At 50.7% G+C, this 23,257-nt stretch overlaps 1 protein-coding gene across 1 annotated transcript in view; it reads left to right on the forward strand.

Moving 5' to 3' along the window:
• The window catches only part of RBM20 (RNA binding motif protein 20), a 142,054-nt gene that overhangs the window by 112,578 nt on the left and 6,219 nt on the right, over positions 1-23,257 (forward strand). The window contains exons 8-12 of the mRNA XM_006778745.2: positions 5,291-5,370; positions 7,037-7,706; positions 13,875-13,970; positions 15,098-15,758; positions 17,305-17,439. Coding sequence (XP_006778808.1) covers positions 5,291-5,370; positions 7,037-7,706; positions 13,875-13,970; positions 15,098-15,758; positions 17,305-17,439 — 1,642 coding nt within the window. The remainder of the gene's footprint in view (positions 1-5,290; positions 5,371-7,036; positions 7,707-13,874; positions 13,971-15,097; positions 15,759-17,304; positions 17,440-23,257) is intronic.

A 23,257-nucleotide genomic window follows, 5' to 3' on the forward strand; every position in this document is an offset into this window, starting at 1 on the left:
GGCCCACGGGCTGCATCTGCTCATGGGCACGTAGCACTCATCCATCCCAAGGTGAACCCAGACTGTCCACAGGCCTCACAGATACATGCACATCCTCACGTGTGCTCAGATCAAGCTCAAGCATCAGCCTGACCAAAGTTCCATACCGCAGCTCCGACCTGTTAATATGTGCAGCACGAAGGACTGGGAGCAGAGCAAGTGGTATAAAATGCATGGACACAACTGCCCAGACTTCAGGGGCTTAGAGACCTGCTTGGTCAAATGAACATGTTAGCACATCTATGCTCATGAACTACTTCACTTTATTTAAAAAATACATATCTTTATTGATTTTGAAAGGATTAGAGAGAGGGAGAGAAAGAGATAGAAACATCAATGATGAGAGGGAATTATTGCTGCCTCTTGCACACCCCCCCACTGGAGATCAAGCCCGCAACCTTGGCATGTGCCCTGACTGGGAATGGAACTGGTAACCTCTTAGTTCCTGGGTTGATGCTCAACCAGTGAGCCATACCCAGCTGGGCAATGGTCCACATTCTTGCTAACATTTTATTTTATCTGACTTTTTAATTTTTGCCTGTCTGGGAGAGAGTGTAATGGTTTGTCATGGTTTTATTTTTTATTGTCCTGATTACCAATTGATATTGAGCACTTTTTCATATGCTTACTGGCTAAGCCATTTGGATCTTCTCTGGTGGAAAGTGTCTTTTCAAGGCTTTTGACCATGCTTTTCTCTTAGATGTGTCCTCTTAATGGTCTGCAGGATTTCACTAAACTAGAGCATTTTGTCCATTTTAATTTATTGTAAAAAATGCTACCTTTGTGTTTAAGTCTATCTTCTTAGTTTATGCTTTCTGCGGTCCCATGTGATAGGAATTTTCCAGGTCACATCAGCTCATTCCACATCTACTTGGGGTCCGTTTTGTTTAGGATCCACAGCCTTCAGTCTGCTTTCATGGTTAAAGGCTGTTTCTGGCCAGGACTTGCTTTCTGACAAGTCCGCATATGTAGGTCGGGTATTCGTCAACCAGCCGACAAAGTCCTGATTCTGCTTTGCTTGCAGTCTTGCTTCTGAAGTTCCTTTGTCAACAGTTCTGTCAGAACCTGGCTTTTTTTTTTCTTTCCTGATTAATGAAAGCTTATGGCTTTTCTCAGACAAGTGAAAGATCCCACCCTATTCTCCACCCAGCCAGAGTTCCCATTCTTCCAGATTCTCCCCGGGTGGGGGGGAGCTTAAAGTTGAATTTCCATACTGAATTCCAGGTGGAGCTTTGATCTCCACATGAAATGTTGTATTAAGTTGTAATTAAGATTAATAGCAGTACTCAACTTCTTAAAGCAAGGTACTGAGGCACCCCAGTGCCTTACCAAGGGAGATAGTTTGGGGTGGCGCAGAAAACATGGGTTAAAGAGGTCATGTGGCCCAAACTTGCATTCAGCAAATGTGGAACCCACTGTGGGCAGGGAGTGGGCCAGCACCATGGTAGCGAGCTTGTGGAGGAGTTCACAGTCTGGTGGGAGGAAGAGCAGGTGAACACAGAGCCACCCACAATCATGTGAGCTATGCCAGATTGGAGGGTGGTAGTGCCAACCTAGGCTCTGCCCCTTCCTGCTTTGACGAGCTTGGACAAGTTGCTTCACCTCTGTGAGCCTCAGTTTCCAGATCAGTAAAGGCTGTACTCTGAGTTCCTTGGTTAGAAGCATTTTTTTTTCATACATTGTCTCTCTGAGTCTCACAATCCCTCTCTCCTGTGAGGTGTGCAGGGTGGATAATAACAGTAATTATAACTGTACAACAATAATAACATACATACCTTTGCTTGAGTCCTGGTACTCAAGCAATGTGCTGAGCACTTTGCGTAAATACATTATCTCCTGTAATTCTGAGATCAGCTTTGTCAAACAGGTATTATTACCTCAATTTTACAGATGAGGAAACTGAGGCTCATAGAGTTTGGCAACTTGCCAAGATCATAGTTACTGGAAGAATCATGATTAAAACCTAGGACTGCTTTGGGTTTGCACTATAGCTGCATGTCTATATTGTGTTATCGAGATCTTCATTGTCCACGTGAAAAATCAGAGAAATCAGGTGATTTTGTTATAGTCACCCAGGCAGTAAGCCGCAGGGGTAGTATTCTAACAGCTTCTCGAACTTTCACGTGTAGTTTGTTAAAATTTCTGTTCAGTAGTTCAGGGGCACGGCTGTGACCTTGCATTTCGAACAAGCTTCCAGGAGATGCCAACGCAGCTGGACCTCAGCACTTTGAGCAGCAATGGGTCGAGGACGCATTGTTATCTGACCTTTCACAAGGGCTTCCTGCTCCCCAAGCTGTCACACTGCCTCTGTGAGAAAGCAGCTCAAAGCATGTTTCAACTCCACAGCAATGCCTGCACTATGCCCCCTAAGATGACACCAGCTAGGAACTTTCTCTGTAAAGAGCAGAAAATTGCCTCAATTAAACATATTGACTAAAGTTTTCAAAAGGTGAGGGGGATTTATTGGCTCATGTAAATGAAAAGTCCAGGAGTAGCCCTGCCTTCAGGTATGGCTGGAATCAGGGCTCAAGTGTTGGCATGAGGACTTGGCTTCTCTCCATGCAGCATCCTGCTCACTTGGCTTTGTTTTGGGGTCTCCCTGGGATGCCCCTGGCAGCCCCAGGCTCTCTCCTCTAGGTGGCGTGATGGCGTCATTGACTTCAGCAGCTCTGGCTTCCCACCCTCCCATTTCCTTCAACAAGAGCAAGCCAGAGTTTTCTCTAGTGGCTCCCATAGAAGTCCTGATATGCACTCTGATCACCTGGGTCCTTTGGACATGTGTCCTTCCTGAAACCAATCTCTTTGGTCAGGGGACAGCTATGCTGTGATGGGTGAAATCTCTGTCACCTGCTGCATCTTTGGAGCAGGGGTGGAGAGAGGGGAATGGCTACTGGGGAGGTAGACAGTAAAACACTATATTTATGCATATATCCAAACATGTCAGGGCCAAAGGAGCCACCACATGGGGTACCACCAGGGCTTGCAGAGGGGGAGGGAAGTTTTGATTGGTTTTTCTCCTCTAACCTTACCTTTTGCTCACCAGGCAAAGTGGAAGGGGAGAAAGAAGAGAGCTTAAGGAACTTCCCATCTCCTGTCTTGAATATTTCTTCATGCCGTAATCTTATCTCCCTACACACTCTTTGTGGGGAAGGTTCTAGTTCTTAGGGCATTTGGGGCAGAACCTGTCCCATAACAGGTGTCCAACAAGTGCATGGAATAAATGAGAAGGAGAAAATCTCTAGGAACAATAGAAAGTGAGTGTTTTTCTTCTTACAGACCAGACAGGAAAACGGAATTATTTTCTGGTTGGTTCTATAGCGACTTCTCCAGAATCAAAACATCTTACATGCAGCAGGGAACTTGGAGTAATTTAATCCAGTGTCTTCCAGTGACTGATTAGAAAGTTGTCAGGGCAGTTTGAAGGTCCTCTTGCCCAGAGATCCTTCCCTGGCTTGAACATTTCATATCCTGTTCCTGTTTCCCAGCCCTGACCCCTCTCCCTGAAACCACAGGCACCTCCTTCATTCTCTTCTTGACTAGTGTTTTCTGAGCCCAACCCTCAGTCTCAACACTAACACAGATAAGCAGCCATGTGCTGGAGGGCTCAGAATTCTCCTGCTGGATCACGTATTCACTGCATATCTCTGGCCCTGGTTTCCCCAGCTGTAAAATGAGATATATGATCATACCTAACATTCACGTAGCTCCAAGAGTTCACAATTCTTTGTAAAACATATAGAAAAACATCAAGGATTAAAAACAGCCATCGATTGCATTTCTTAATAAGACTCTTTGTCAAAAGTTGACATTACAGACCAAGGGTTTTTAGATTTATTGAGTTATAATCATATACCATAAAATTCACCCTGCTCCATACATTTTAATGGAATAGATGGATTCTGTGTAGCCTGTTGAAAGATGTGCTTGCCTTTCTTTTGTGTCCATCAATTTCTTTTTTTAGTTGCTTATTTCTTTTTTATATAAATATTTTTTATTGATTTCAGAACATTACAGACCAAGGGTTTTTAGATTTATTGAGTTATAATCATATACCATAAAATTCACCCTGCTCCATACATTTTAATGGAATAGATGGATTCTGTGTAGCCTATTGAAAGATGTGCTTGCCTTTCTTTTGTGTCCATCAATTTCTTTTTTTAGTTGCTTGTTTCTTTTTTATATAAATAATTTGTATTGATTTCAGAGAGGGAGAGAGAAACATCAGTGATGAGAGAGAATCATTGATTGGCTGCCTATTGTATCCCCACACTGGAGATCGAGCCTGCAACCTGGGCATGTGCCCTTGACCAGAATTGAACCTGGGACCCTTCAGTCCACAGGCTAACTATCCACTGAGCCAAACCGGCTAGGGCTAATGGTTTATTTCTTATTATTTTGGTATTGTTTTCTGTCCTGGGTTTAGGAAAGGAAATGGTTAGGATTTGGGGGCTGGGGTTGGTCCTGTCCTGGCACAGCCACCAAATAGTGATTTCTGAAATAGGAGGGGCCTTTGGGTGCCTGGCACCCTCAGCTGTGAATCCTGGCTCACAGCCTACGCTGCCCGCCCCACGATTTAGGTTGAGCACCGCGCTGTGGATGAACACGCTGGAGTAAGGTATTGCCTGGGTCATGGAAAGGATCTTGGAATTGAAATGCCTATTGTCAATCCTGATTCTCGAACCATCTGTGACCTTGAACGTGTTCCTTGACCCGGCACAACTCCAGGAGGCACCATCTACCTGGAACACAGTATGGCTGGTGACCCTGGAGCTGTGCAAGGAGACCTCTGACTCCATCCCTCTGGGTCTCAGCTTACACATGTGTCAAATGTGGACGCTGCATTCAATGATCTTCAAGTCTCTTTACAAGTTACAATGCCTGCCTGGCCCCCACCTTCCTTCCTCTCTTCTTCCTTCTTTCCCTTACTTCCCTTTACATGTCAGATATTTTCTTTTATTCAGGAATGGGTGGGAGGCAGATGTGATGAACTGAGAGAGACTTTTCCCAGCACACAAATGTGCTCCTTCCTCTCCCAGCTCAATGGACACCATGTTCCCTCAATCACTTAGCCCACAAATAAATGTTCAGCATTATGCTCCTACTCCTCATCCCCTGGGTTATTAAACCTTTTTCTTCCCTAAAAGGCACTTTTCCCCATTGGTGGACTGGACCATGAACCCAAGTCCTACCTGCGTCCCTCTGGTGTTTGCAAGGCTGTCTCTGGTCTGATGACCTCTCTCGCTTTGTCTAGAAACCTGGGAAAAACGTGGCTGCCATCATCCAGGACATTCATTCCCAGAGGGAGAGGGACATGTTCCGGGAAGCAGACAGGTGAGGTCCTAGATCGCGGGGCATATGCTGGGCAGTTGGAACGTTCTCCCGTTTCTCATTCTGAAGGGTATTTGAGTCATGCCCTGCCCTTGCCCCTGCCCTGTCCATCAATCTCTCTGCGCCCTTCCTTTCCATGTGCCCAATGGCACACATTAGTCAGAAGTGCGGCTCAGGTTAAATCTCAGGATAATGCAAGATGCTAAGCTTCCTTCTAGCTGTTCCTCCTTTGTTAGAAAGGACTATAGGTAACTGGGTCTTAGGGGCAAGTCTATACTTTGCTAAAACAGCCTGAAAGTGTGTGTATGTGTGTGTGTGTGTGTGTGTGTGTGTGTGTGTTCTAATTAGAGGCAGCTCTTGATTTTTCATGGCTAAATGTAGATGTAGGAATAGGAGTAGAGGTGACCCCCCTAAAAGCAGCTACATGACTCGTCACTCTGAACATTGAATGCATTCAGTTTTCCAACTTATTTCTTCCAACTGAAGTTGTGACTGCACAGAGCTGGTGCTACATGTTTGCCACTGTTGCTGCCCTACAAAGGGAGTCCCTCCCTTAGAGAGCCAAGGTGGAGAACAGCAGGAGTGGGCACCTGGCCTGTGTGTCTTATGGTTCTTACCCAGGGCGGCCACAGATGGTGCTCTGACATCACTGTAGGGTGCCGAGCCCAGGCTGCTTCCCCTGAGGTCCAGGCAGCCTAGCCTGGTCCTAGGGAGCCACATATCCGTGTCCCCTGGTCAGTGAGGGCTGCATGGTCTTCCTGGGTTTGGGAACTAAATGAAAATTGCCCATGTTTTCAGAATATGGGGTATGTGACTCAGTTTACCTGCTAAATAACCAAACAACCTTCACAGAGAGAGAGAGAGAAAGTGTGAGTGAGTATGTGTATGTGTATGTTTTTGTATGTAGCTGATTCGGTTTGGGATTTTTGTTTCTTTCTTTGTTTTTTAAACCATGGCTTTTTAAAAAACATGTGCAAAGCCATACTGTGCCATCTGCAGTTCTGTGGCGGGAGGGTAGGGGAGGGGTGACCTAGGAGACCTTGCTGGGAACCTTAGGCAGGTCCAGGTCCTTTTCTATGTTTCAGTTTCTTCATCTGAAGAACGACCAGGTCAGTGCTCTCAGGTCTCTGCCAACCCCAAAATGCCTTCCCAGTTCTTCGTTTTTTGAATCTCTGAGTCCACCCTCCCTTCCTCGCCCCCCAGCCATTAGCACCCTTAATCCATGCCCAGGATCTGAACAAATTGAGATGAGAAATAAGGAAAACGGAGGCCTAGAGGTCCCCTTTCTACTGATAGAGTCAGAGGTGGAGGAGTGGCTTCAGTCATCGAACCTGAGGACCAGGCAGCCTTGCCCACCAGGCCGGAGCAGAGCAACCTCGCACACACCCGCACCCGCACGCCCACAGAAGAGCTGAGCTCATTTCCAAGAGGGAGCCAAATGGGGCTGAGCCAAACCAGCCTGATTATTCATTCCAGTTCCAGGAGCAGGATGGGCGAAGGGGCAGAGCTAGCAGGGCTGCACTCAGGGAAAACCCTGCTCCTAGAAGCCAGAGGGAGGAAGCGTCATGATAGAGTGTCTGGCCGATGGGGTTACATGCACAGACTGGGGTTATCTGGGCATGGTCTGGAGGGGTGCAGATCCTAAACCCCCTCCTTTGCGCCCTCACAGATACGGCCCCGAAAGGCCTCGATCTCGCAGTCCCGTGAGCCGGTCACTGTCCCCGAGGTCCCACACGCCAAGCTTCACCTCCTGCAGCTCTTCCCACAGTCCTCTGGGCCCCTCGAGGGTTGACTGGGGCAATGGCCGGGACTCCTGGGAGCACTCCCCCTATGCCAGGAGAGAGGAAGAGAGGGAGCCGGCCCCCTGGAGGGAGAACGGGGAGGACAAGAGGGACCGGACGGACATGTGGGCACATGATCGCAAGCACTACCCTAGGCAACTGGACAAAGCCGAGTTAGAGGAGCGGCTCGACGCAGGGAGGAGCCATCGAGAGAAGCACCCCAGGTCTGGGTCCCCCAACCCTCTCCACTCTGCATCAAGCTACAAGAGCCGGGAAGACGGCTACTACCGGAAAGAACCCAAAGGCAAATCGGACAAGTATCTAAAGCCGCAGCAGGATGCCCCTGGGAGGTCCAGGAGGAAAGACGAGGCCAGGCTACGGGAGAGCAGACACCCCCACCTGGACGATGCGGCGAAGGAAGACGGGCTGGAGCCCAGAGTCACCAGGGCCCCCGAGAGCACCAAGTCGAAGCAGAGTGAGAAAACCAGAACCAAGAGACTCGACAAAGACCAAGAAGGAGCTGAGGACAGAAAAGAAAACAGAATGGCGGAGAACGAGGTAATGATGTGATCTCCTCCCCAGGGAAGCAGAGGCGGGTCCCCACGGGTAACAACGGGACTATCGGGATGATCAACAGTTATTGAATGAATGAAACGCTTACTGAATGTTTACTCTGTGTCAGGCACTGTGTTTAAGACTTTTTCTCAATCAAGTCTTTTAATCCTTGCAGCGACCCTTTGAGGTAGTAATATTAATAATGTTATTATTACTCTAGAGGAGAAACGGAGGCACAGAGAGCTTAAGTGAGTTACCCAAGGACACACAGCCGGGAAATGGCAGAGCTACAATTACACGTAGGTGGCCAAATGCCATAGCACGTGCTGCCTTTACTAGAAGTTAGGGAGGACGGGATGCAAAGGCCTCTGTGTTCCTGTTTGTCCAGGGTGGAGCACCCCGAGGTGTTTGCACCCACAGACTCTGCCATGGGAGATTAGATCTTCGGTCCAATCTGTCTTCTCTCCTGCCAAAAGCATCTACCAATCCTGGGACTTGGAAGGGAGGCGGTAAAGGAGAAGCAGCCACCACCCATACATTATACGGGGTGCCCAGAGCGTGGTGTGTCTCTCTAGCCACTGTCCACCGTGTTTTGCTTCCACTAATAAAAATGGGCAGCAGTTGGCTGGCATCTGTCATCGAAGCATCTGAAAGGCCTCATAACCTGCTGCGTGACTTCAGTTCACCCAGCGGGTCAGTAGGAGAACTCTGGGTGCAAGGTTTATGTGCTAACTTGGCTTACACTTCCTTCTTGCTGGACTTACCTGCGTTTCAGTAGGAGTGGGACAGTGGGGGTTGAGGGGTCTGCACAGAGAACCCAGATTGGAATATCCTACGCGCGTATCTTCTAGTCTGACCCAGGAGGTGGTGACAACGCTAAGTCCAAATAAGGACCCCAGTTCTCAGCTCCATGCACATTGGAGAGTCACATTTTGGCCAGTGTGGTAGCATGCCACTTTGCAGGTTGTGTGCTTGGTCCAGAGGTGAATAGGACACAGTCCGTGTTAAGGCACAGACCAAGGTCTAATGGTAGAAGCAGACCTACAAAAACGATTTGCAGACAGTGGAGCCCAGGCTGGAGCAGATGAGCTGCTCCGTGGGCAGGTAGCTCTGCACAGAGGAGCATACCTTTGAGCTGAGCATTGAAAGCGGGGGGGGGGGGGGGGGGCACGACAGTTTGGGAAGAAGCAAGGGCAAAAGTCAGAAAGACTGGCTGGAGAACCTGGAGATACTCCTCATGACTGCATCTTTAGGGCATATTAAAGAATCGTGCTTTTACAAAGTAAAATCTTGGCTTTCGTGCAAACATAAAATGAATGCATGTCAAAGCTGCTATTTAAGTCATTAATGAATGAGGGAACCAGTAAGATGTAAAAGCCAGCTCAGAGGAGGATGAAAAGATCAGGCAACATGTAGAGGCAGTCAGGAATGTGGACATGAATTTGCTAACAGAGGCAAACTGACCTCTTCCATGGAGAGCCTGAAACCAGATAAAATTCCTTTGCATCTCTATGGACAAGAATCACTTGCACGACTCTCAGTTATCTGCATTTACAGGGTTGTAAAGCAGCTCAGTTCAAGTGCAAGTCCAGGCTCTCACAGAACCAGATACCCAAAGGGCGTTCTGGTAAATGGCCAGCATTCCATGGAAAGGACACCCCATGATCTTTTTGCCCACTGCACGTTGCCACAATTTGTCCTGACTGGCCTAGCAGGGGGAAGGTCAGGAGAGGAGATTAGGGGATGGGTAGAGGGGACGTGAAGGACCTCATGTGCCCCGCTGAGGGCTTGAAGTGAATCCTGAGGACGTATGAACAAATGGGTGTGTTTAAGAAGGGTGCACAGTCCTCCCTCAGTGTTCCTGGGGACTGGTTCCAGGATCTCCTGTAGATAATAAGATCCCAGGATGCTCAAATCCTTTATATAAGACAGTGCAGTATTTGCATATAACCTATACATATCCTTCCATGAATTCTTAAATCATCTCTAGATTACTTACATAATACCTAATACAACATAAATGCTATGTGGATAGTTGTTATACCGTGCACTTTAGGGAATAATGGCAAGAAAAGAAAGTCTGTACATGTTTAGTGTAGATGCAAGGATGCAGTATATGTCAACAACAACCTACCTTCCGTTTTGAGAATTTGTATCCGAGGTCGGTTCAATACGCAGATGAGGAACCTGCAGATAGAGGGCCAACCATATACACCTGGAGATGTCCAAGGTGTTGGTGACAGGTCAGTGACTCAAGAAAAGGCACCGAGGGGCCGAGAGCACAGGCTCATGCCTCCAGTCTGGAACCATCTGTCCCCACTGCAGAGGGGTGGAGCTGCCCCTTCACACTCCGACTCACACTTCTGAGATTCTTCTTTAGAGACTGTTTCTCCTGCTGTGTAGCCACTCTTCATCGGTTCGCACAACCCTTGCCCCCTTAAGGTGACACACATGGTAGGTCACCCTGAGAGCTTCTGATGCAGAAAAGATTCAGAATGCCCTGTGGGTTCCCCACAATTCTGTCCCTCTAATTGGTCTACCCCTCAGAGCCCTAGAGTGGGGTGAGTAGGGACTAGTAGGGGTCCCCAACAGACTTCTTCTGTGGGTCTGAAGCCAGGGGCCCACCACGCGGTGGTGGAATACTAGCAGAACAGTTTTCCTCGTTGATCTCAGCTCTATATTGTGATCTTGAGAACAACCCAGATCCCCACTGGGCCGCCCAGGGCTCAGATTACAGACAGGAGGGACTGGACTTGGGAATGAAGGCCACGGGGCTGAGGAGGTGTCCCTGCCTTTCTTCTAACATGCCAGGCACCTCCCACCACCAGGCGCACCCTTGAGTCCATGTGGGTCCCTCCTCACCTCTGTCTTTAGGCATTGTCACATCCCCACTGCACCCAATCACACGACACACTTCTCTTTCCTCTCTGCTTTCCTTTCCTTGGTAGCACCCATCTCCTTCTAACTGATCCCCTAACGCCTTTATTTATTTTATGTAGTGTCTGTGCCCCGCCAGCCCCCGCCTCCAAGTGTAATGCCCATGAGGGCAGGGATGTTTGTCTGCTGTGCTCACTGCTGTGCCCCTCTTCCCGAGGTTAGAGTGGGCATTCAGCGCGTAGCTGTTGAAGAAACGAGTGACTGGACCCGGACTCTGGAAACCAAGGCCTGGCTTCTGAGAACCAGGTCACACCCTGTTCTTCTCTCCCTCAATTTTCTTGGTTGTGAAATGGCATGGTCACAGGGCTGTGGCAGGCCTTTAACGAGCGTGTGTTCATTAGGAACCCTCTGGGTCTCTGGAGAAGGGCCCGGGCTGGCGAAGCGGGCGTCTGTGCTCTCGGTGCTTTGGGTGGCCAGGTCCACGCAGGAGAGCCACCCTGCCTGCGAGACCAGAGGCAGGAGGAGAGAAAGCAAGTCCGTGGCTGGAGAGACGGTGGGAGAGAAGCACTCCTCCACCTGCTGGGAGGGAGTCAGGGCCCATCCACCCAGATGCCTAGGGAGGGAAGCCAGGCGGGCGACCCAGAGCAGAGGGAATGAGTGAAGCCAGGTGGAGCGAGGGGACCATGGCAGACCAAGGAGGAGGTGCCTTGTGTTGGGAGCAAGCAGCCAGCCACCGCTCAGCTCCATCCTGGGTCTGCCGTTGGAGCTCCTATTCCTTAGAGGAAGGCCAGAGCCCAGCCATCTGTTGAAATTTCCCACGTGTGAGAAACTATAGACCAAAACATGCCGGGGACAGATGGAGCCCAGAATGCAGCCACGGGTATAAACAATCCCCGGGAAGGAGAAATGGAAAACCACTTATTCTCCATTCAGAGCCCAGACAGAGACCCAAGCACACTGGGAGGCAGGTGCAAGCTTGTTACTCACTCCACCCTCTCCTGCCAACCTCCGTTCTATTACCGACCAGTCTCCATGGAGCACCCAGCACTGGTGCTCCGTTGTGAGTGAAGCTGAAATGACCCCTGATCTCGTGGAGCTCATGGTCAGTGGAAAGACAGACTGATCAAATAATTCCTCAGATAAGCAGGAGAGTGTGAGTGTTCGGTGCTAAGAAGGAGATGGAGGCACACGCTGCTGTCAGTGCCTGGAGCTAATCAGAGGCTTCCCGAGGTTAGGATGTGACTGTTGAGATTTGAAGGAATGTTGGATATTTACCGGGTGGAAAGGAAGAAGAGCAGACGGAGAGAACAGCATGTGCAAAGGCCCAGTGGCTGGAGGCCAGTGCTACTGGAGCAGAGGGACTGGGTTAGAATGGTCAACAGAGGCCACGTCATGAGGGGCCTTAGAGGCAGGTGAAGGCTGTCTGTTCATCCTAAGTGCAAGGGGAGGCAAATGAGATGTTTAAGCAGGACGGCGCAGTGAGGATATGATGGATTTTGTATTTTGGAGTGATCATTCTTGATTGCCTTGGGGAGAATAGACTTGGGAGGAGGGAGGAGGTTACAGACAGAAGGGGGAGACCGGTTAGGAGGGGGTTTAGTGGTGGCCATGACCCTGTGGTGGCAGAGCCCCTCCTTGCAACAGTTGGGACCTAGTATCTTGGTCCATGAGCTGGTGTGGGCGTGGGTGCCCTGGGAGCCTGTGTCTGTTCCCCTTAAGCTGCTACCGACACCTGGAAGTTGTTCCAAGGCCAGGGGTGTGTGGAAAGCACTGCCCTGTCTGCTGTGTGTGCAGGGAGGAAGGGCAGGGTCCGCTTGGTGGGGGCTTCCGGCCGGGCCAGGCCGCCCTGCCCCTCCCAGCATGAACCAGAGGCTCTCCTTACTGTGTTGACCTAGGAGTGTGGCTGCAGGAACCGGTTGGGAAGGGGGAAGGTTATTTATTTTGACAAGGGAAGGCCATGGATAATTTATTCAGAGAGAAAAATAAAGAACAGCTGTCCCCTGTTGGTAGACGCTATGGGTTCTAATGGCTAAAGTGGCATTTGGACCCGCTGTGCACTCAGGTTAGCTCCAAAGGCGTGAGCAGGGATTTTGGTGGAATTTTGTGCTCCAAACACTGAAAGAATAAGGACTTGAGGATTTGAACTCTCTCTCCCCCTTAGCTCCCCCCTCATCCATGATAACTGGTTAAACCAGTTAGTTCTGAGCTCCTGCCCCAGCTGGCTCCTCTCAGCTCAAGAGGGGTGTGTCTGCTTTGAAGGAACCAGAAATCATTTACTTCAAACCAACCTCAGCCAAAAATGTGGAGAAAATGCAACTTGCCCCTGGGGCCCCCAGGAATAGTCATTGATTTGGTGGCCAAAATTTAAATCACTGGAGAATATCCTCCCCAAGCTTCAGAAGCAGAAGTTGGAAGTCTTTTTCTACGAAACGTCAGATAGTAAATAGGTTAGGCTATGTGGACCAAGGAGAAAATGGAAGATATTATAGAGGTACTTATATGATCGTTTAAAATGCAACTACTTAAAAATGTGAAAAGCATCGTTAGCTCAAAGACTATAAAAAGAGGCACTGGGTCAGATTCGGCTCCAGGACTGTAGTTTGCTGACCCCTGTGTTAAAAGCTGGTGAGAGAACCTCATTCGCAACCCAGACATTTGCTTTCAGTTGTTCCGTTTCCCGGATGAGCACCATTAGTAGCAACCTAATTTGAGGGAGGCATTAGAAGGAAGGGAGAAGAGAAGGGATGGCCGGTTGGGCCTATCGCTCCAGAACAGAGATAGGGCACAAGAGAGGTGAGCGGGCCACTGACAGGTGACAACCTCCTTCGTACCCACAAATGGGCTGGATGTGAGTTTTTATGGCCAAGACAGATCTGTTGGGGAGATGTCCCCGTGATGTTTGTTCACCCCAGGGTCAGTTCACACCGGGCCCTCCACTCACCCTCACTGTGTCCAGGTTTCACACCTGTAAGAAGTGCCCCGTTTGCCACGGGTTTCCGACCTCCTAAAGGTATCCGTCCAGCCGTGAAGGCCTTTCTGATTTCTGGGCCTCCATTAGTCTGTGTGACCTTGAACAAATTACTTAACCTCTCTGAGCCTCAGTTCCCTCCTCCATACAATGAAGATGATAAGAGCCCCTGCCTCTGAGGGGTTTTGTGAGGACAGAAGAAACGTATGTGCAATACCCCCGGCAGCTGGCAGCTGTGCTCAGTATCATTGTTTCTCTTGGTGTTCCTTTCTCTCTCTGCCGCGGCTGACTGTTGATTTGGTTTGTTCTGTTCTTCCTTTGGCGAGATTGGAAAGGGGGACGTGGAAGAAAGCCCCCCGTCGGTGGACCGGCACGAGAGAGAAGCAGAGTCCTCTGATCCAGAAAATACAAGAACAAAGAAGGTAAAGTTTGTCGCAGATGCCGACAGTGTAGCCCTATCTGCACAACAGTCATCGGGGACCAAGCCTGCAGAGTCCCCGTCCCGCCCAGTGACGCCTGCTCTGTGGGACGTGCTCGAGGGCCCACCAGTGGTTCCATGAATGAAGCCGCGTCCCAGCATGTCCTGGAGGAACGGCTCTGCCTGTGCTCTCTGTGTACTCCTTATGGGGAGATCTTGACCGCGTGCCTGGGCTCTGCCGTACTCTCCAGCAAGTTGGCTGCGCTCATACGAGAAAACATGTGCCCAAAAAAAGACTCGGGCTTCAGAGCCAGGTGCCCAAAATAGGCAGGTCCCTTGAGAGAGGCTGGGCCAGGAAGGGGGGCTCTGGGCACTCGATCTGGGGCCATGACCTCAGCAGGCCCAGACCCTGGGATTAACAAGACATCTCCTGAGCTCGTAAAGATTATTTTACACAATTAAAGTGGAAAAAAACCCCCACCAAAACCCAGTTAGAGTGCTGGGGATGCCACAGCTCAAAGAAATGTCCCTGAAATGTGGCCAGCTTCGTGCCTTCCCGGTCAGGAGAGGTGGAGGGATGGGTATCGCTGGCCAGGAAGCTGATCTCCTAAATCTGGCTGTTGGGCCGGTAGGCTACTGGAGATACGGGGGGACAATTTCAGGAGGGGCTGACTATGAGCCGGGCTGTGGAAGTTGCACCCTTGCTGGGAGAGGGTGCTTAGGGGAATTTTAGGGGGGACTTTGCCGCAGTTACATTTAGTGATGCTTTACATACAAGGAAATCACCCAAACAAGTTGATCTATTTAGAGTTTACAGATTAATCATCCATCCAAAAACCGTTTATTGAGCACCTATTATGTACCAGTAGTCGAAATGCTTTGTGTCACTTTAAACAGTGGTAGATTAAGCATTAAGGGCTTATTCCAAATTCTGTGCTCAGTTTTGAGCCTCATCCTAGGGATGAATCAGTGATGTGGGACTCGGGTGGTCCCCAGGAAATGCTCCCAGGTAGAGGTCAGAATGCTCAGGTTCGCTCTGATTGGAGGGGACCTGGGGTCAAGGCTCGTGCCCTCTGGTGGAAGACCTGCTCCTCAGCCACCCTCTGACCTCTGTCCTGCGTTTTTATACAGGATCAAGACTGGGAGAGTGGAAGCGAAGCAGAGGACGAGAGCTGGTACCCCACAAACATGGAGGAGCTGGTTACGGTGGACGAGGTGGGGGAGGAAGAAGATTTTATCATGGAACCGGACATCCCAGAGCTGGAAGAGATCGTGCCCATTGACCAGAAGGACAAATTGTGCCCAGAAATGTGTTCCTGTGTGACAACCGCCTTACACCTGGACTTGGCCAAGGATTTCACCAAGGAGGGCGTCAAGACCATAGGTAACGGGGCTACGGAAATCAGCCCCAAGTCTCCCAAAGAAGGGCCGTCTGCCCCCACGAGCTGTCCCAGTGACATGGACGTGGAAATGCCTGGCCTAAATCTGGAGGCTGAGCAGAAGCCAGCTGAATGCGAGACTGGCCTCTCGCTGGAGGGTTCAGATTGCTACGAGAAGCAGGCAAAGGGAGCAGAGAGCTCAGATGTTCGTCTGTCCCCTACACTCCAGCAAATGTCTTCCCCCAAGCCAGCTGAGGAGACGGCCCGGCAGCCTAGCCCGTGTCTTGGCGACAGCAAGGCCACGGGGACTCCCGAGGATGGGGCTTGTGGAGGCAGCCCCCTGGAAGAGAAAGCCGGGCCCCCCACCGACACCGACCCCCAAAGCCAGGCTTGCCGAGGAGTGTCGACTCAGGGTAACTACCTCCCTTTTTTCCTGTGTGCGTGGGCAGATGGGGCCACCGCTCACCTAGAGAAGGGAGTGGGCCAGAACGGACATGAGTAAGGTCTCAACCAGCATTTAGGCGGGTGCAGAAAGTGAGCTGCTCAACGCCTGGTTAAACTGTTGGAGCTTTTAGGCAAATGGTGCAGAGGAAATCAGATAGGAGGTCACATGTGTTCTGAAAAGCAAACTCAGATAGGGCGGGCTTCTCTGAATTTATGGGAGCCCAGATGGACGCTGACAACGAAAATTAGCAAAAGTTTTGAATTATCAGCCAAAGTTCCCGGGGGCAGCCAGCCGGCCCCTGTCTGCAGGACAGAGGACCACCCAGGCTGCTATTTCTGCGAGGCCCCAGGGAGGGGAACGGGATGGGGGTGGGAAAGACAGTGGGAGGCCCAGGAAGAAGCGGGCAGGGGGGAAGAATGAGGGGCTCATGCCTGTCCCCCTTCTTCCCGCCTCAGACCCACTTTTCTCCAGAGTCTGATGGTGAGGCAGGACTCGCCCCGGACCTTCCGCCGGAGGGGATGCTGTGTCTGTGCCTGGCACTATGACATCATGAAAAACAGAGTTTAAAATAGGCTGAGCCCTGTGCTCTCTGCCAAGTGGAAACTAAGATCCATCCACGGCTCGGGGGGCAGGAAGGGGGAGTAGCCATCCACGTCCTCCCAGGAAAGAGAAGTAGAGGTTCCTGTCACAGAAAGCCTGCAGGCTTTGAGAGGCTGCAGTACGGGGGGACAGGCTGAAGTGAGGGGGCAGAGACTACAGGAGAGGCGTCACAGTAAACATCCCCACCCGGTGCCGTGCTGGCACAGCGCTGGGGAGCTGGGCTCCGGCTTTCCTCTGTGTCAGACTGACCTGAGCTGTTTTCCACCTGCGTGGCTCTAAGTCTCCATGGAAACCCTGTCATGTGCTGCCTTGTTGCTAGAGAAACGCCGGAGCCTGGGCTGTATCCAGAGAAGGCCAAGAATAAAGGAGTGAAACGTTCACCTTGCTCCAATGGAACACCCCCCCATACTTTTTTTTTCATGGTATAGGTCTCAACATGCACTGGCATGCATGGCTCTTTAGCTCACCCAGGGTTTGGAGTTCATATTTAATAACATGAGCGTGGGGTGAGAGAAAGGCATTCATGGCCTGTCCCAGCAGCCTTGGTGCGCCTGTGGATGTCAGCACAATGTAATTGCCCGTCAGTAATTCTTCCTCCTGCAGAGATGGGGTGATATGGAGTTGGGGGGAATGGGTGCGGATCATCCCCACCCAAGGCATCAGCAGTCCCTCCCCTCTCCCCGGGCCCAATGCAAAGACTGGCCACGGTTGTCCTGCGTGGCGTTCTCCTGGCAATGGGAAAAGCTCTTCAGTGATAACGCTCGGGTTCTAACGAGCAGCCCTGGCCCTGGCCCCATGTAATGAAGCGGTCCCAGGGGCCAGCCCTGATCCTGCAGCGCGGCCAAGGGCATTTCAGGGGTTTGCGGAGGCATGTCGTGTTTCATCAGTTCCTTGCTTTGGCTCATGTTTTGCAGAAAACTCCAGGTATCTGGAAATGAAGTCCCTGGACGTGAGGTCACCGGAATACACGGAAGTGGAGCTGAAGCAGCCCCTTTCTTTGCCTTCCTGGGAGCCAGAGGATGTGTTCAGTGAACTTAGCATTCCTCTCGGTAGGTCCTTCCCGAGAATCAGCCCCAGGAAGTGAGAGCTCCCTAGTAGCGCCTAAGAGCTTGACACTTGGTCCATGTCTGATGCAATAACCCACATTGGCAAGGTGCTACCTGCAAGCCTCTTGCAATGACAGGCTCCCATAGGAGAGCAGAGACGCTGGGGACCGGGCCTTGAGCGCCACTCCCCGGGAGCCAGAGCTCGGGGGGCTGCGTCCCTGCCAGGAAAGGCTTTCTTCCTGACCCGCAGCCCTTACCGGGCAGGGAAGCAGAGGCCCCACGGCCACGCTGCTTCTGTCTTCCCTGTGGTCCTTGCCCCAGCCCTTCCCAGAACAGGGCTACCTCTGCTCTCTTGAGAAATGGACCAGATTGGTGGTTTTCCAATGGCAGAAGGATGTGTTGGAGTGGGGCAGGGAGGGAGGTTAATTGAGCCACCTAGGACACATTTTCAAAAAGGAGAGTTAACTAGAGTTTCAGGGTAGGGAGTGAAGGTCCTTTAAGAAGGACTGTGGGAGCTGCTGACACCACTGCTAAGCCAGTGACGCCCACTTCAGCCAACATCATCTTTGAGTGTTTGCGTTGACTCTGAAAGGTTGGAAAGCGGTGAGACAAAGGAGTAGCAGCTGCTCAGAGAGGAGCTTGGGAAGGTGCCATCAGGAAGTAGGCAAAGTATGGGCTATGTGATGGCCACTGCCAATGACCACGTGTCTGTTCCATCAGGGAGGTCAGTATGGAGGGTCACCCATTTCGTCATGCTTCTCTTTTTCTTTTCATTTTTTAAAAAAGTTTCTTATTCTTTCTGTTCTCCAAGTGTATCTTTTTCATAAAGTCAGATAGAAAGGAAAATGTCCTCTTTTTTAAGGGATAAATTTGCTGCATAGCCTCCAGCATGCCTCAGGATAAAAACTAAAAAGAAGACACACTGACCTTAGAATGAACTAAGTTGGCTGCACAAGGGGCCTGGGTGTTGTAACTCTGGGAAATAGTGGCGAAGGCCGGCTTTCAGGAAAAAGGTGCTAGACAGTTCATCCATGCATTCTTCATGCATTCAATCTGTCAGCAGCACCTACTGTGTGCACGGCTCTGTCCTGGGTACTCCAGGGGTCGGGGAAGGACGGAGAAATGTAACACAAGTCTCTTGTCATTCAAGAAGTTGGAATCTAATTGACACACAGAAGCAAAAAATAGAACAAAATCTGCTACCTTATAATTTGTATCTTTTTATTATTGTTTTTCATTATAAAAAGTGTGAAAGATTACTGTAACAAATTTTAAAACTAAGAACCACATAAAGTAAAGATTGAATGTCGTATCTCTTCCCCCAGCCTCTCCCCAACTCCAGAGGCAGCCACGGTCATATCCTCAAAATGTTTTCCTCCCACAAAAATAGGATCACACTATAAACATAACGTTCAACAATTTGCTTTTTAAATCTAACAGTGAATCTTAGAGGTCTCTTCATATCAGTACATAGAAAATTCCTTCTTTTTAACCACTGCAAATACTCCATCTTAAAAGATGTACCGTAACTTATTGAACCATTGTACTGGTGAATACTTAGGATGTTTTAAATATTTAGGATGTTGAATACTCCCCCCCCCCAATTATTAAAATGCTTTAATAACTTAGCTTTTATCATTTGCCATGCAGGCACCATTCCTGGTGTGTTACATGTATTATCTCATTTAGGTCTCTGAAAACTCCTATGAGGTCGGTAATATTTTTATTCCCGTTTCCCAGATCAGCAATCTGAGATGCAGATTGGGGCCTGGACTGGGGCCGGGATTTCAATCCCGGTAGTTTCACTCTAGGACCAGGCTGCCTCTGTGCTCTGTGGCCTCCTAGGCGAGCTGTCACCTTTGTCTGTGTGCCAGTGTTTCTGGAGGGCAGCGTCCTGGCCTGGGGGTTGTGTGGTCATATGTATTTGCAATTTAGATGTTCATAATTGCTACTAAATTGCACTCCAGGAAGATTACACTGGTTTTAACTGCTACCTTGAGTGAGAGTTCTCATTCTCCACATCCCAGCCAACAGCCAACACTGGATAATACCAGCTTTTATTTTTTTTAATATATTTTTATTGATTTCAGAGAGGAAGGGAGAGGGAGATAGAAACATCAATGATGAGAGAGAATCATTGATCAGCTGCCTCCTGCACACCCCTTTACTGGAGATCGAGCCCGAAACCCGGGCATATGCCCTTGACCGGAATCGAACCTGGGACCCTTCAGTCCTCAGGCTGTCACTCTATCCACTGAGCCAAACCGGCTAGGGCTACTACTACCTTTTAATTTTCACCAACCTGTTAGGAGGAATGCGGTATCTCATTCTGATTTTTGAAGCACCTCTAGTGAGGTGTAATTGACGTACAGTGACGTACACACATTTCAAGTGTGCTGTCTGATCAGTTTTGTCAAATGTATATGCCTGTGAGATCGTCACCACAATCAGGATAATGAACATATTCATCACCCCCCCCCACCCCCCAGTTTCCTGATACTCCTTTGTAATCCCTCTCTTTTCATACCTCAGTCCCAGGTACACTGATGCCAGTTTGGTCGCTAACTACTAGTTTGCATTCTAGAATTTTATATAGAGGAAACATGCGGTATGACTGTTTTGGCCTGGCTTCTTTCACTCAGCGTAATTGTCTTGAGGTTTCTCTGAATTGTTGGGCGTGTCCACAGTTGGTTTCTTTTCATTGTGGAGGAGTATTGCACTGTGGATTCCACATTTGGTTTATTCATTCATCCGTGGATGGGCATTTGGGTCATTTCGGTTTGGCGCTGTTAAAAATGGTAGTTTTGTACTTGATTATTGTCTTCGATTCACTTTGAAACCCAGGATCTCATTGATCTCTGGGGGTGGGGAGGGGTGTGTGGTACTATTTTCCGCATTTGACAGGCGAGGAAACTGAGGGCCAGAGACTTACCTAGGACCACACGGCGATTTCAGGTCAGAAATGAGGATTTCTAACCCGAGACCACTCTGCCCACCTCTCCCCCCAGTTCAGGCGCCTTGTAGGGAAGGTATTTGCATGCTATGGTTCAGAGCACGGACTGCGGAACCTGACTCCCTGGGTTCAAACCCAGCTGGCGGGGCGGCAAAGAGAAGCTTATTTCACCTCTCTGCTTGGCGTTTTTCATTTATAAATCAGGCATCAGGCATAGTTAGAGAAGCCTACTATGCCAGGTTATTTTGAGGATTAAATGAATGAATACTTGTGAGGTTTTAGTGTCTTCCAGTGGGAGGTACTTAGAAAGGGATTTTCCTGAAGGAGTTATTGAGACCTACTGTGTTTCCTCTCACTGGGGCTGCATAACCCTTCACCCTCCAGGATCGGCCGCTGTTGCAGAGAGACTTCTAGAAAGGTGGGAATGACTTCCCGGCTTTGTCCCTGTGGAGATCAGAGAAGCAGAATGAGCAGTGCCAAGGTCTGGGCACACCATGAGGAGGAAAGGGAGGTGAAGTCTCCTTGCTCAGGGACTGGCACTCTTAACCAGAACTGAAGGGCATTGCCTGCAAAAAGCAAGCTTCCCTCCACCCAGCCCAAGCTTCGCTGGGATGACAGAATTGTAATTACCCGCCAGGAGCTATTATTAGAAGGCAAATGCAGCTTTAATTATTGCACTTAAAGAGGCTGGAAAACGGGAGGACCAAGTGGCTCCAGAACCTGTCAGGCTGTGGCAGTTTTTCTTGATGCTGCCGCTTCCCTGGGCTCTCACATTCCAGAGGCGACCTAGGGTTGTGTTGGCCTCCCAGTGCCTGTGGCAACTCCCAGGTACGCGGGGGAGTTACCAGGTACCTGGGGATCCTCTCCGTCAGACTTCCCAGTGCTGTCTCTCCACTGCCCGGTACTTCTGACGGCCACTGGGCAGGGCATCGAGGAGAGCTGCTGCCAAACCGTGGAGTCTTGGCTCCCCGAGCTGGCCGGTGAAAGGATGGAGGGCAGGCAGGCAAATGCATAGGAGGTCGGCCTCTGTAGAGAATTGTTTAATATGTGTGGAAACAGATTTTCTGAGCACCAGGCAAAATGAGAGGTGCTTCCCTGTAGCAGCATCTGTGGGATGATTATTCCTGTTTTCCAGATGAGGAACCTCATCTCAGGAAGTTGAGTAGCCCGGTTGGTGTGGCTCAGTGGTTGAGCGGCAAACTCTGAACCAGGGGGTCATGGTTCGATTCCCAGTCAGGGCTCATGCCCGGGTTGTGGGCATGTCCCCAGCAGGGGGCATGCAGGAGGCAGCCTGTCAATGATTCTCTCTCATCATCTCTCTCTCTCTATTTATATGTCTCTCTCTCTCTCTCTCTCTCTCTCTCTCTCTCTCTCTCTCCCTTTACCTCTCTGAAATCAATTTAAAAATATATTTTAAAAACAGAAAAGAAAGTTGAACAATGTAATGTACCTGAGATCACACTGGGTAAGGAAAAGAGCTAGGTCTGTCTGGCTCTAACTTTCATTTTCCTCCCGCTATGCTGTGGCTTCCGAGCTCTTTGGCAATGGGAGCTTTTGTGGAAGTGAAATCTCTCCCGGAGATCACAGGCGGTAGCTGTGCTGCTCGGGTTGAAAGGGGCCGGGCTGCCACCTCAGGCTCTGCTGCATGCTCTGTGCTGGTTGCTGAGCCAGCCGCACCCCTGCTGGGGACCAGGCAGGGGCGGGGGGCCTCTTGGGAAACCTGGAGCATCCTGGAGGCCTCAGCCAGGGTCTGCAGGGCAAACCCAAGGCTGCTTTCCTGGAGCCAGCCAGTTGGCGACCCTGCAGGGTCCGGGGCAGGGCAGAGGGGCTGGGGTGGCCCTGATCACAGGCCTGCGTCTGCTCCCGTGGCCTCAGGCGGGGCTTCTCCTTTTCTAGTTGCCGTGTGTGAGCCTCAGCTCGCTGCAGCAGCAGCAGCCAGGGCCAACTGCCCACTCCCAGGCACAGCAGGGAGAGTGGGTGGAGGGTGAGGAGGGAAGGACTCAGCCTCCCTCTGGGCAGCGAGGCCTGAGTGAGGCGGCCTCCCTTCTGGGGACGGCTGTAGACCGCTGAGGCTGAGGGCAGGGCAGTGTGTGTGGCAGCTGGAGAGAACTGGGGGAGGAGGGGGCCCAGGCTGGAACCGCAGAGGAGCAATCCGTCCAGGCCGGAGTGGGCAGGCCTCGGCACCCTCCTCCCTCAGGCCTGCCCTCCACACTGAAAAGTGGCTTTTTTTTTTAATAGAAAAAAAAGTTGTAATTACAAGCCTTTGCTTCCCTATGACGGGGTCTCCTGGGCACTCAGGGGAAAGGAAAGGAAGCCCCAGACTTGGGGTCACACGCAGCGCCTGGTAGAGGCCTGGCCTGGGTCCCCCTCTGCAAGAAGCTACGCTTCCTGGCTTCCCTGATGTGACCTCCCCGGCTCCCTGTCCCCTCTGCCCCTGCTCCTCACCCTCCACCCCCTCTCCCTGCAGTTAACCAGCCCCCCATTCCCTCCTCCCAGCGTGGCCAGCTCTCCGCCCACCCCCAGGAGGGCAGTGGAGCTAACCAGCCTGCAGCAAAGCCCAGCTGAAGTATGTCAGCACATGCAGCAGGGGTGGCAGGGGGCCCTGGTCCCGTGCTGGGTCCTGCCTCTCAGCCCTCACGCCCTGCAGTCAGGTGCCTGAGAAACTGAGGCGAGGGAGGGGGTCAGTGACTCTCCCAGTCACATAGGGGCTCAGCGCCCGGTCTGTGCCCTCTCATCTTTCCACTCTGCTGGCAGTGTCTTCGAGAGGGAAACTGCGCCCCTAAAACACCGTGGTGGAGGCTGGAGCAGCCACCGTCCCTTCAAAGATGAATTTCCTGGGCTAAGACACTCACTTGACTGGCTGTCGGG

Source organism: Myotis davidii, unplaced genomic scaffold (assembly GCF_000327345.1).
Source record: "Myotis davidii unplaced genomic scaffold, ASM32734v1 scaffold107, whole genome shotgun sequence".
Taxonomy (NCBI): Eukaryota; Metazoa; Chordata; class Mammalia; order Chiroptera; family Vespertilionidae; genus Myotis; species Myotis davidii.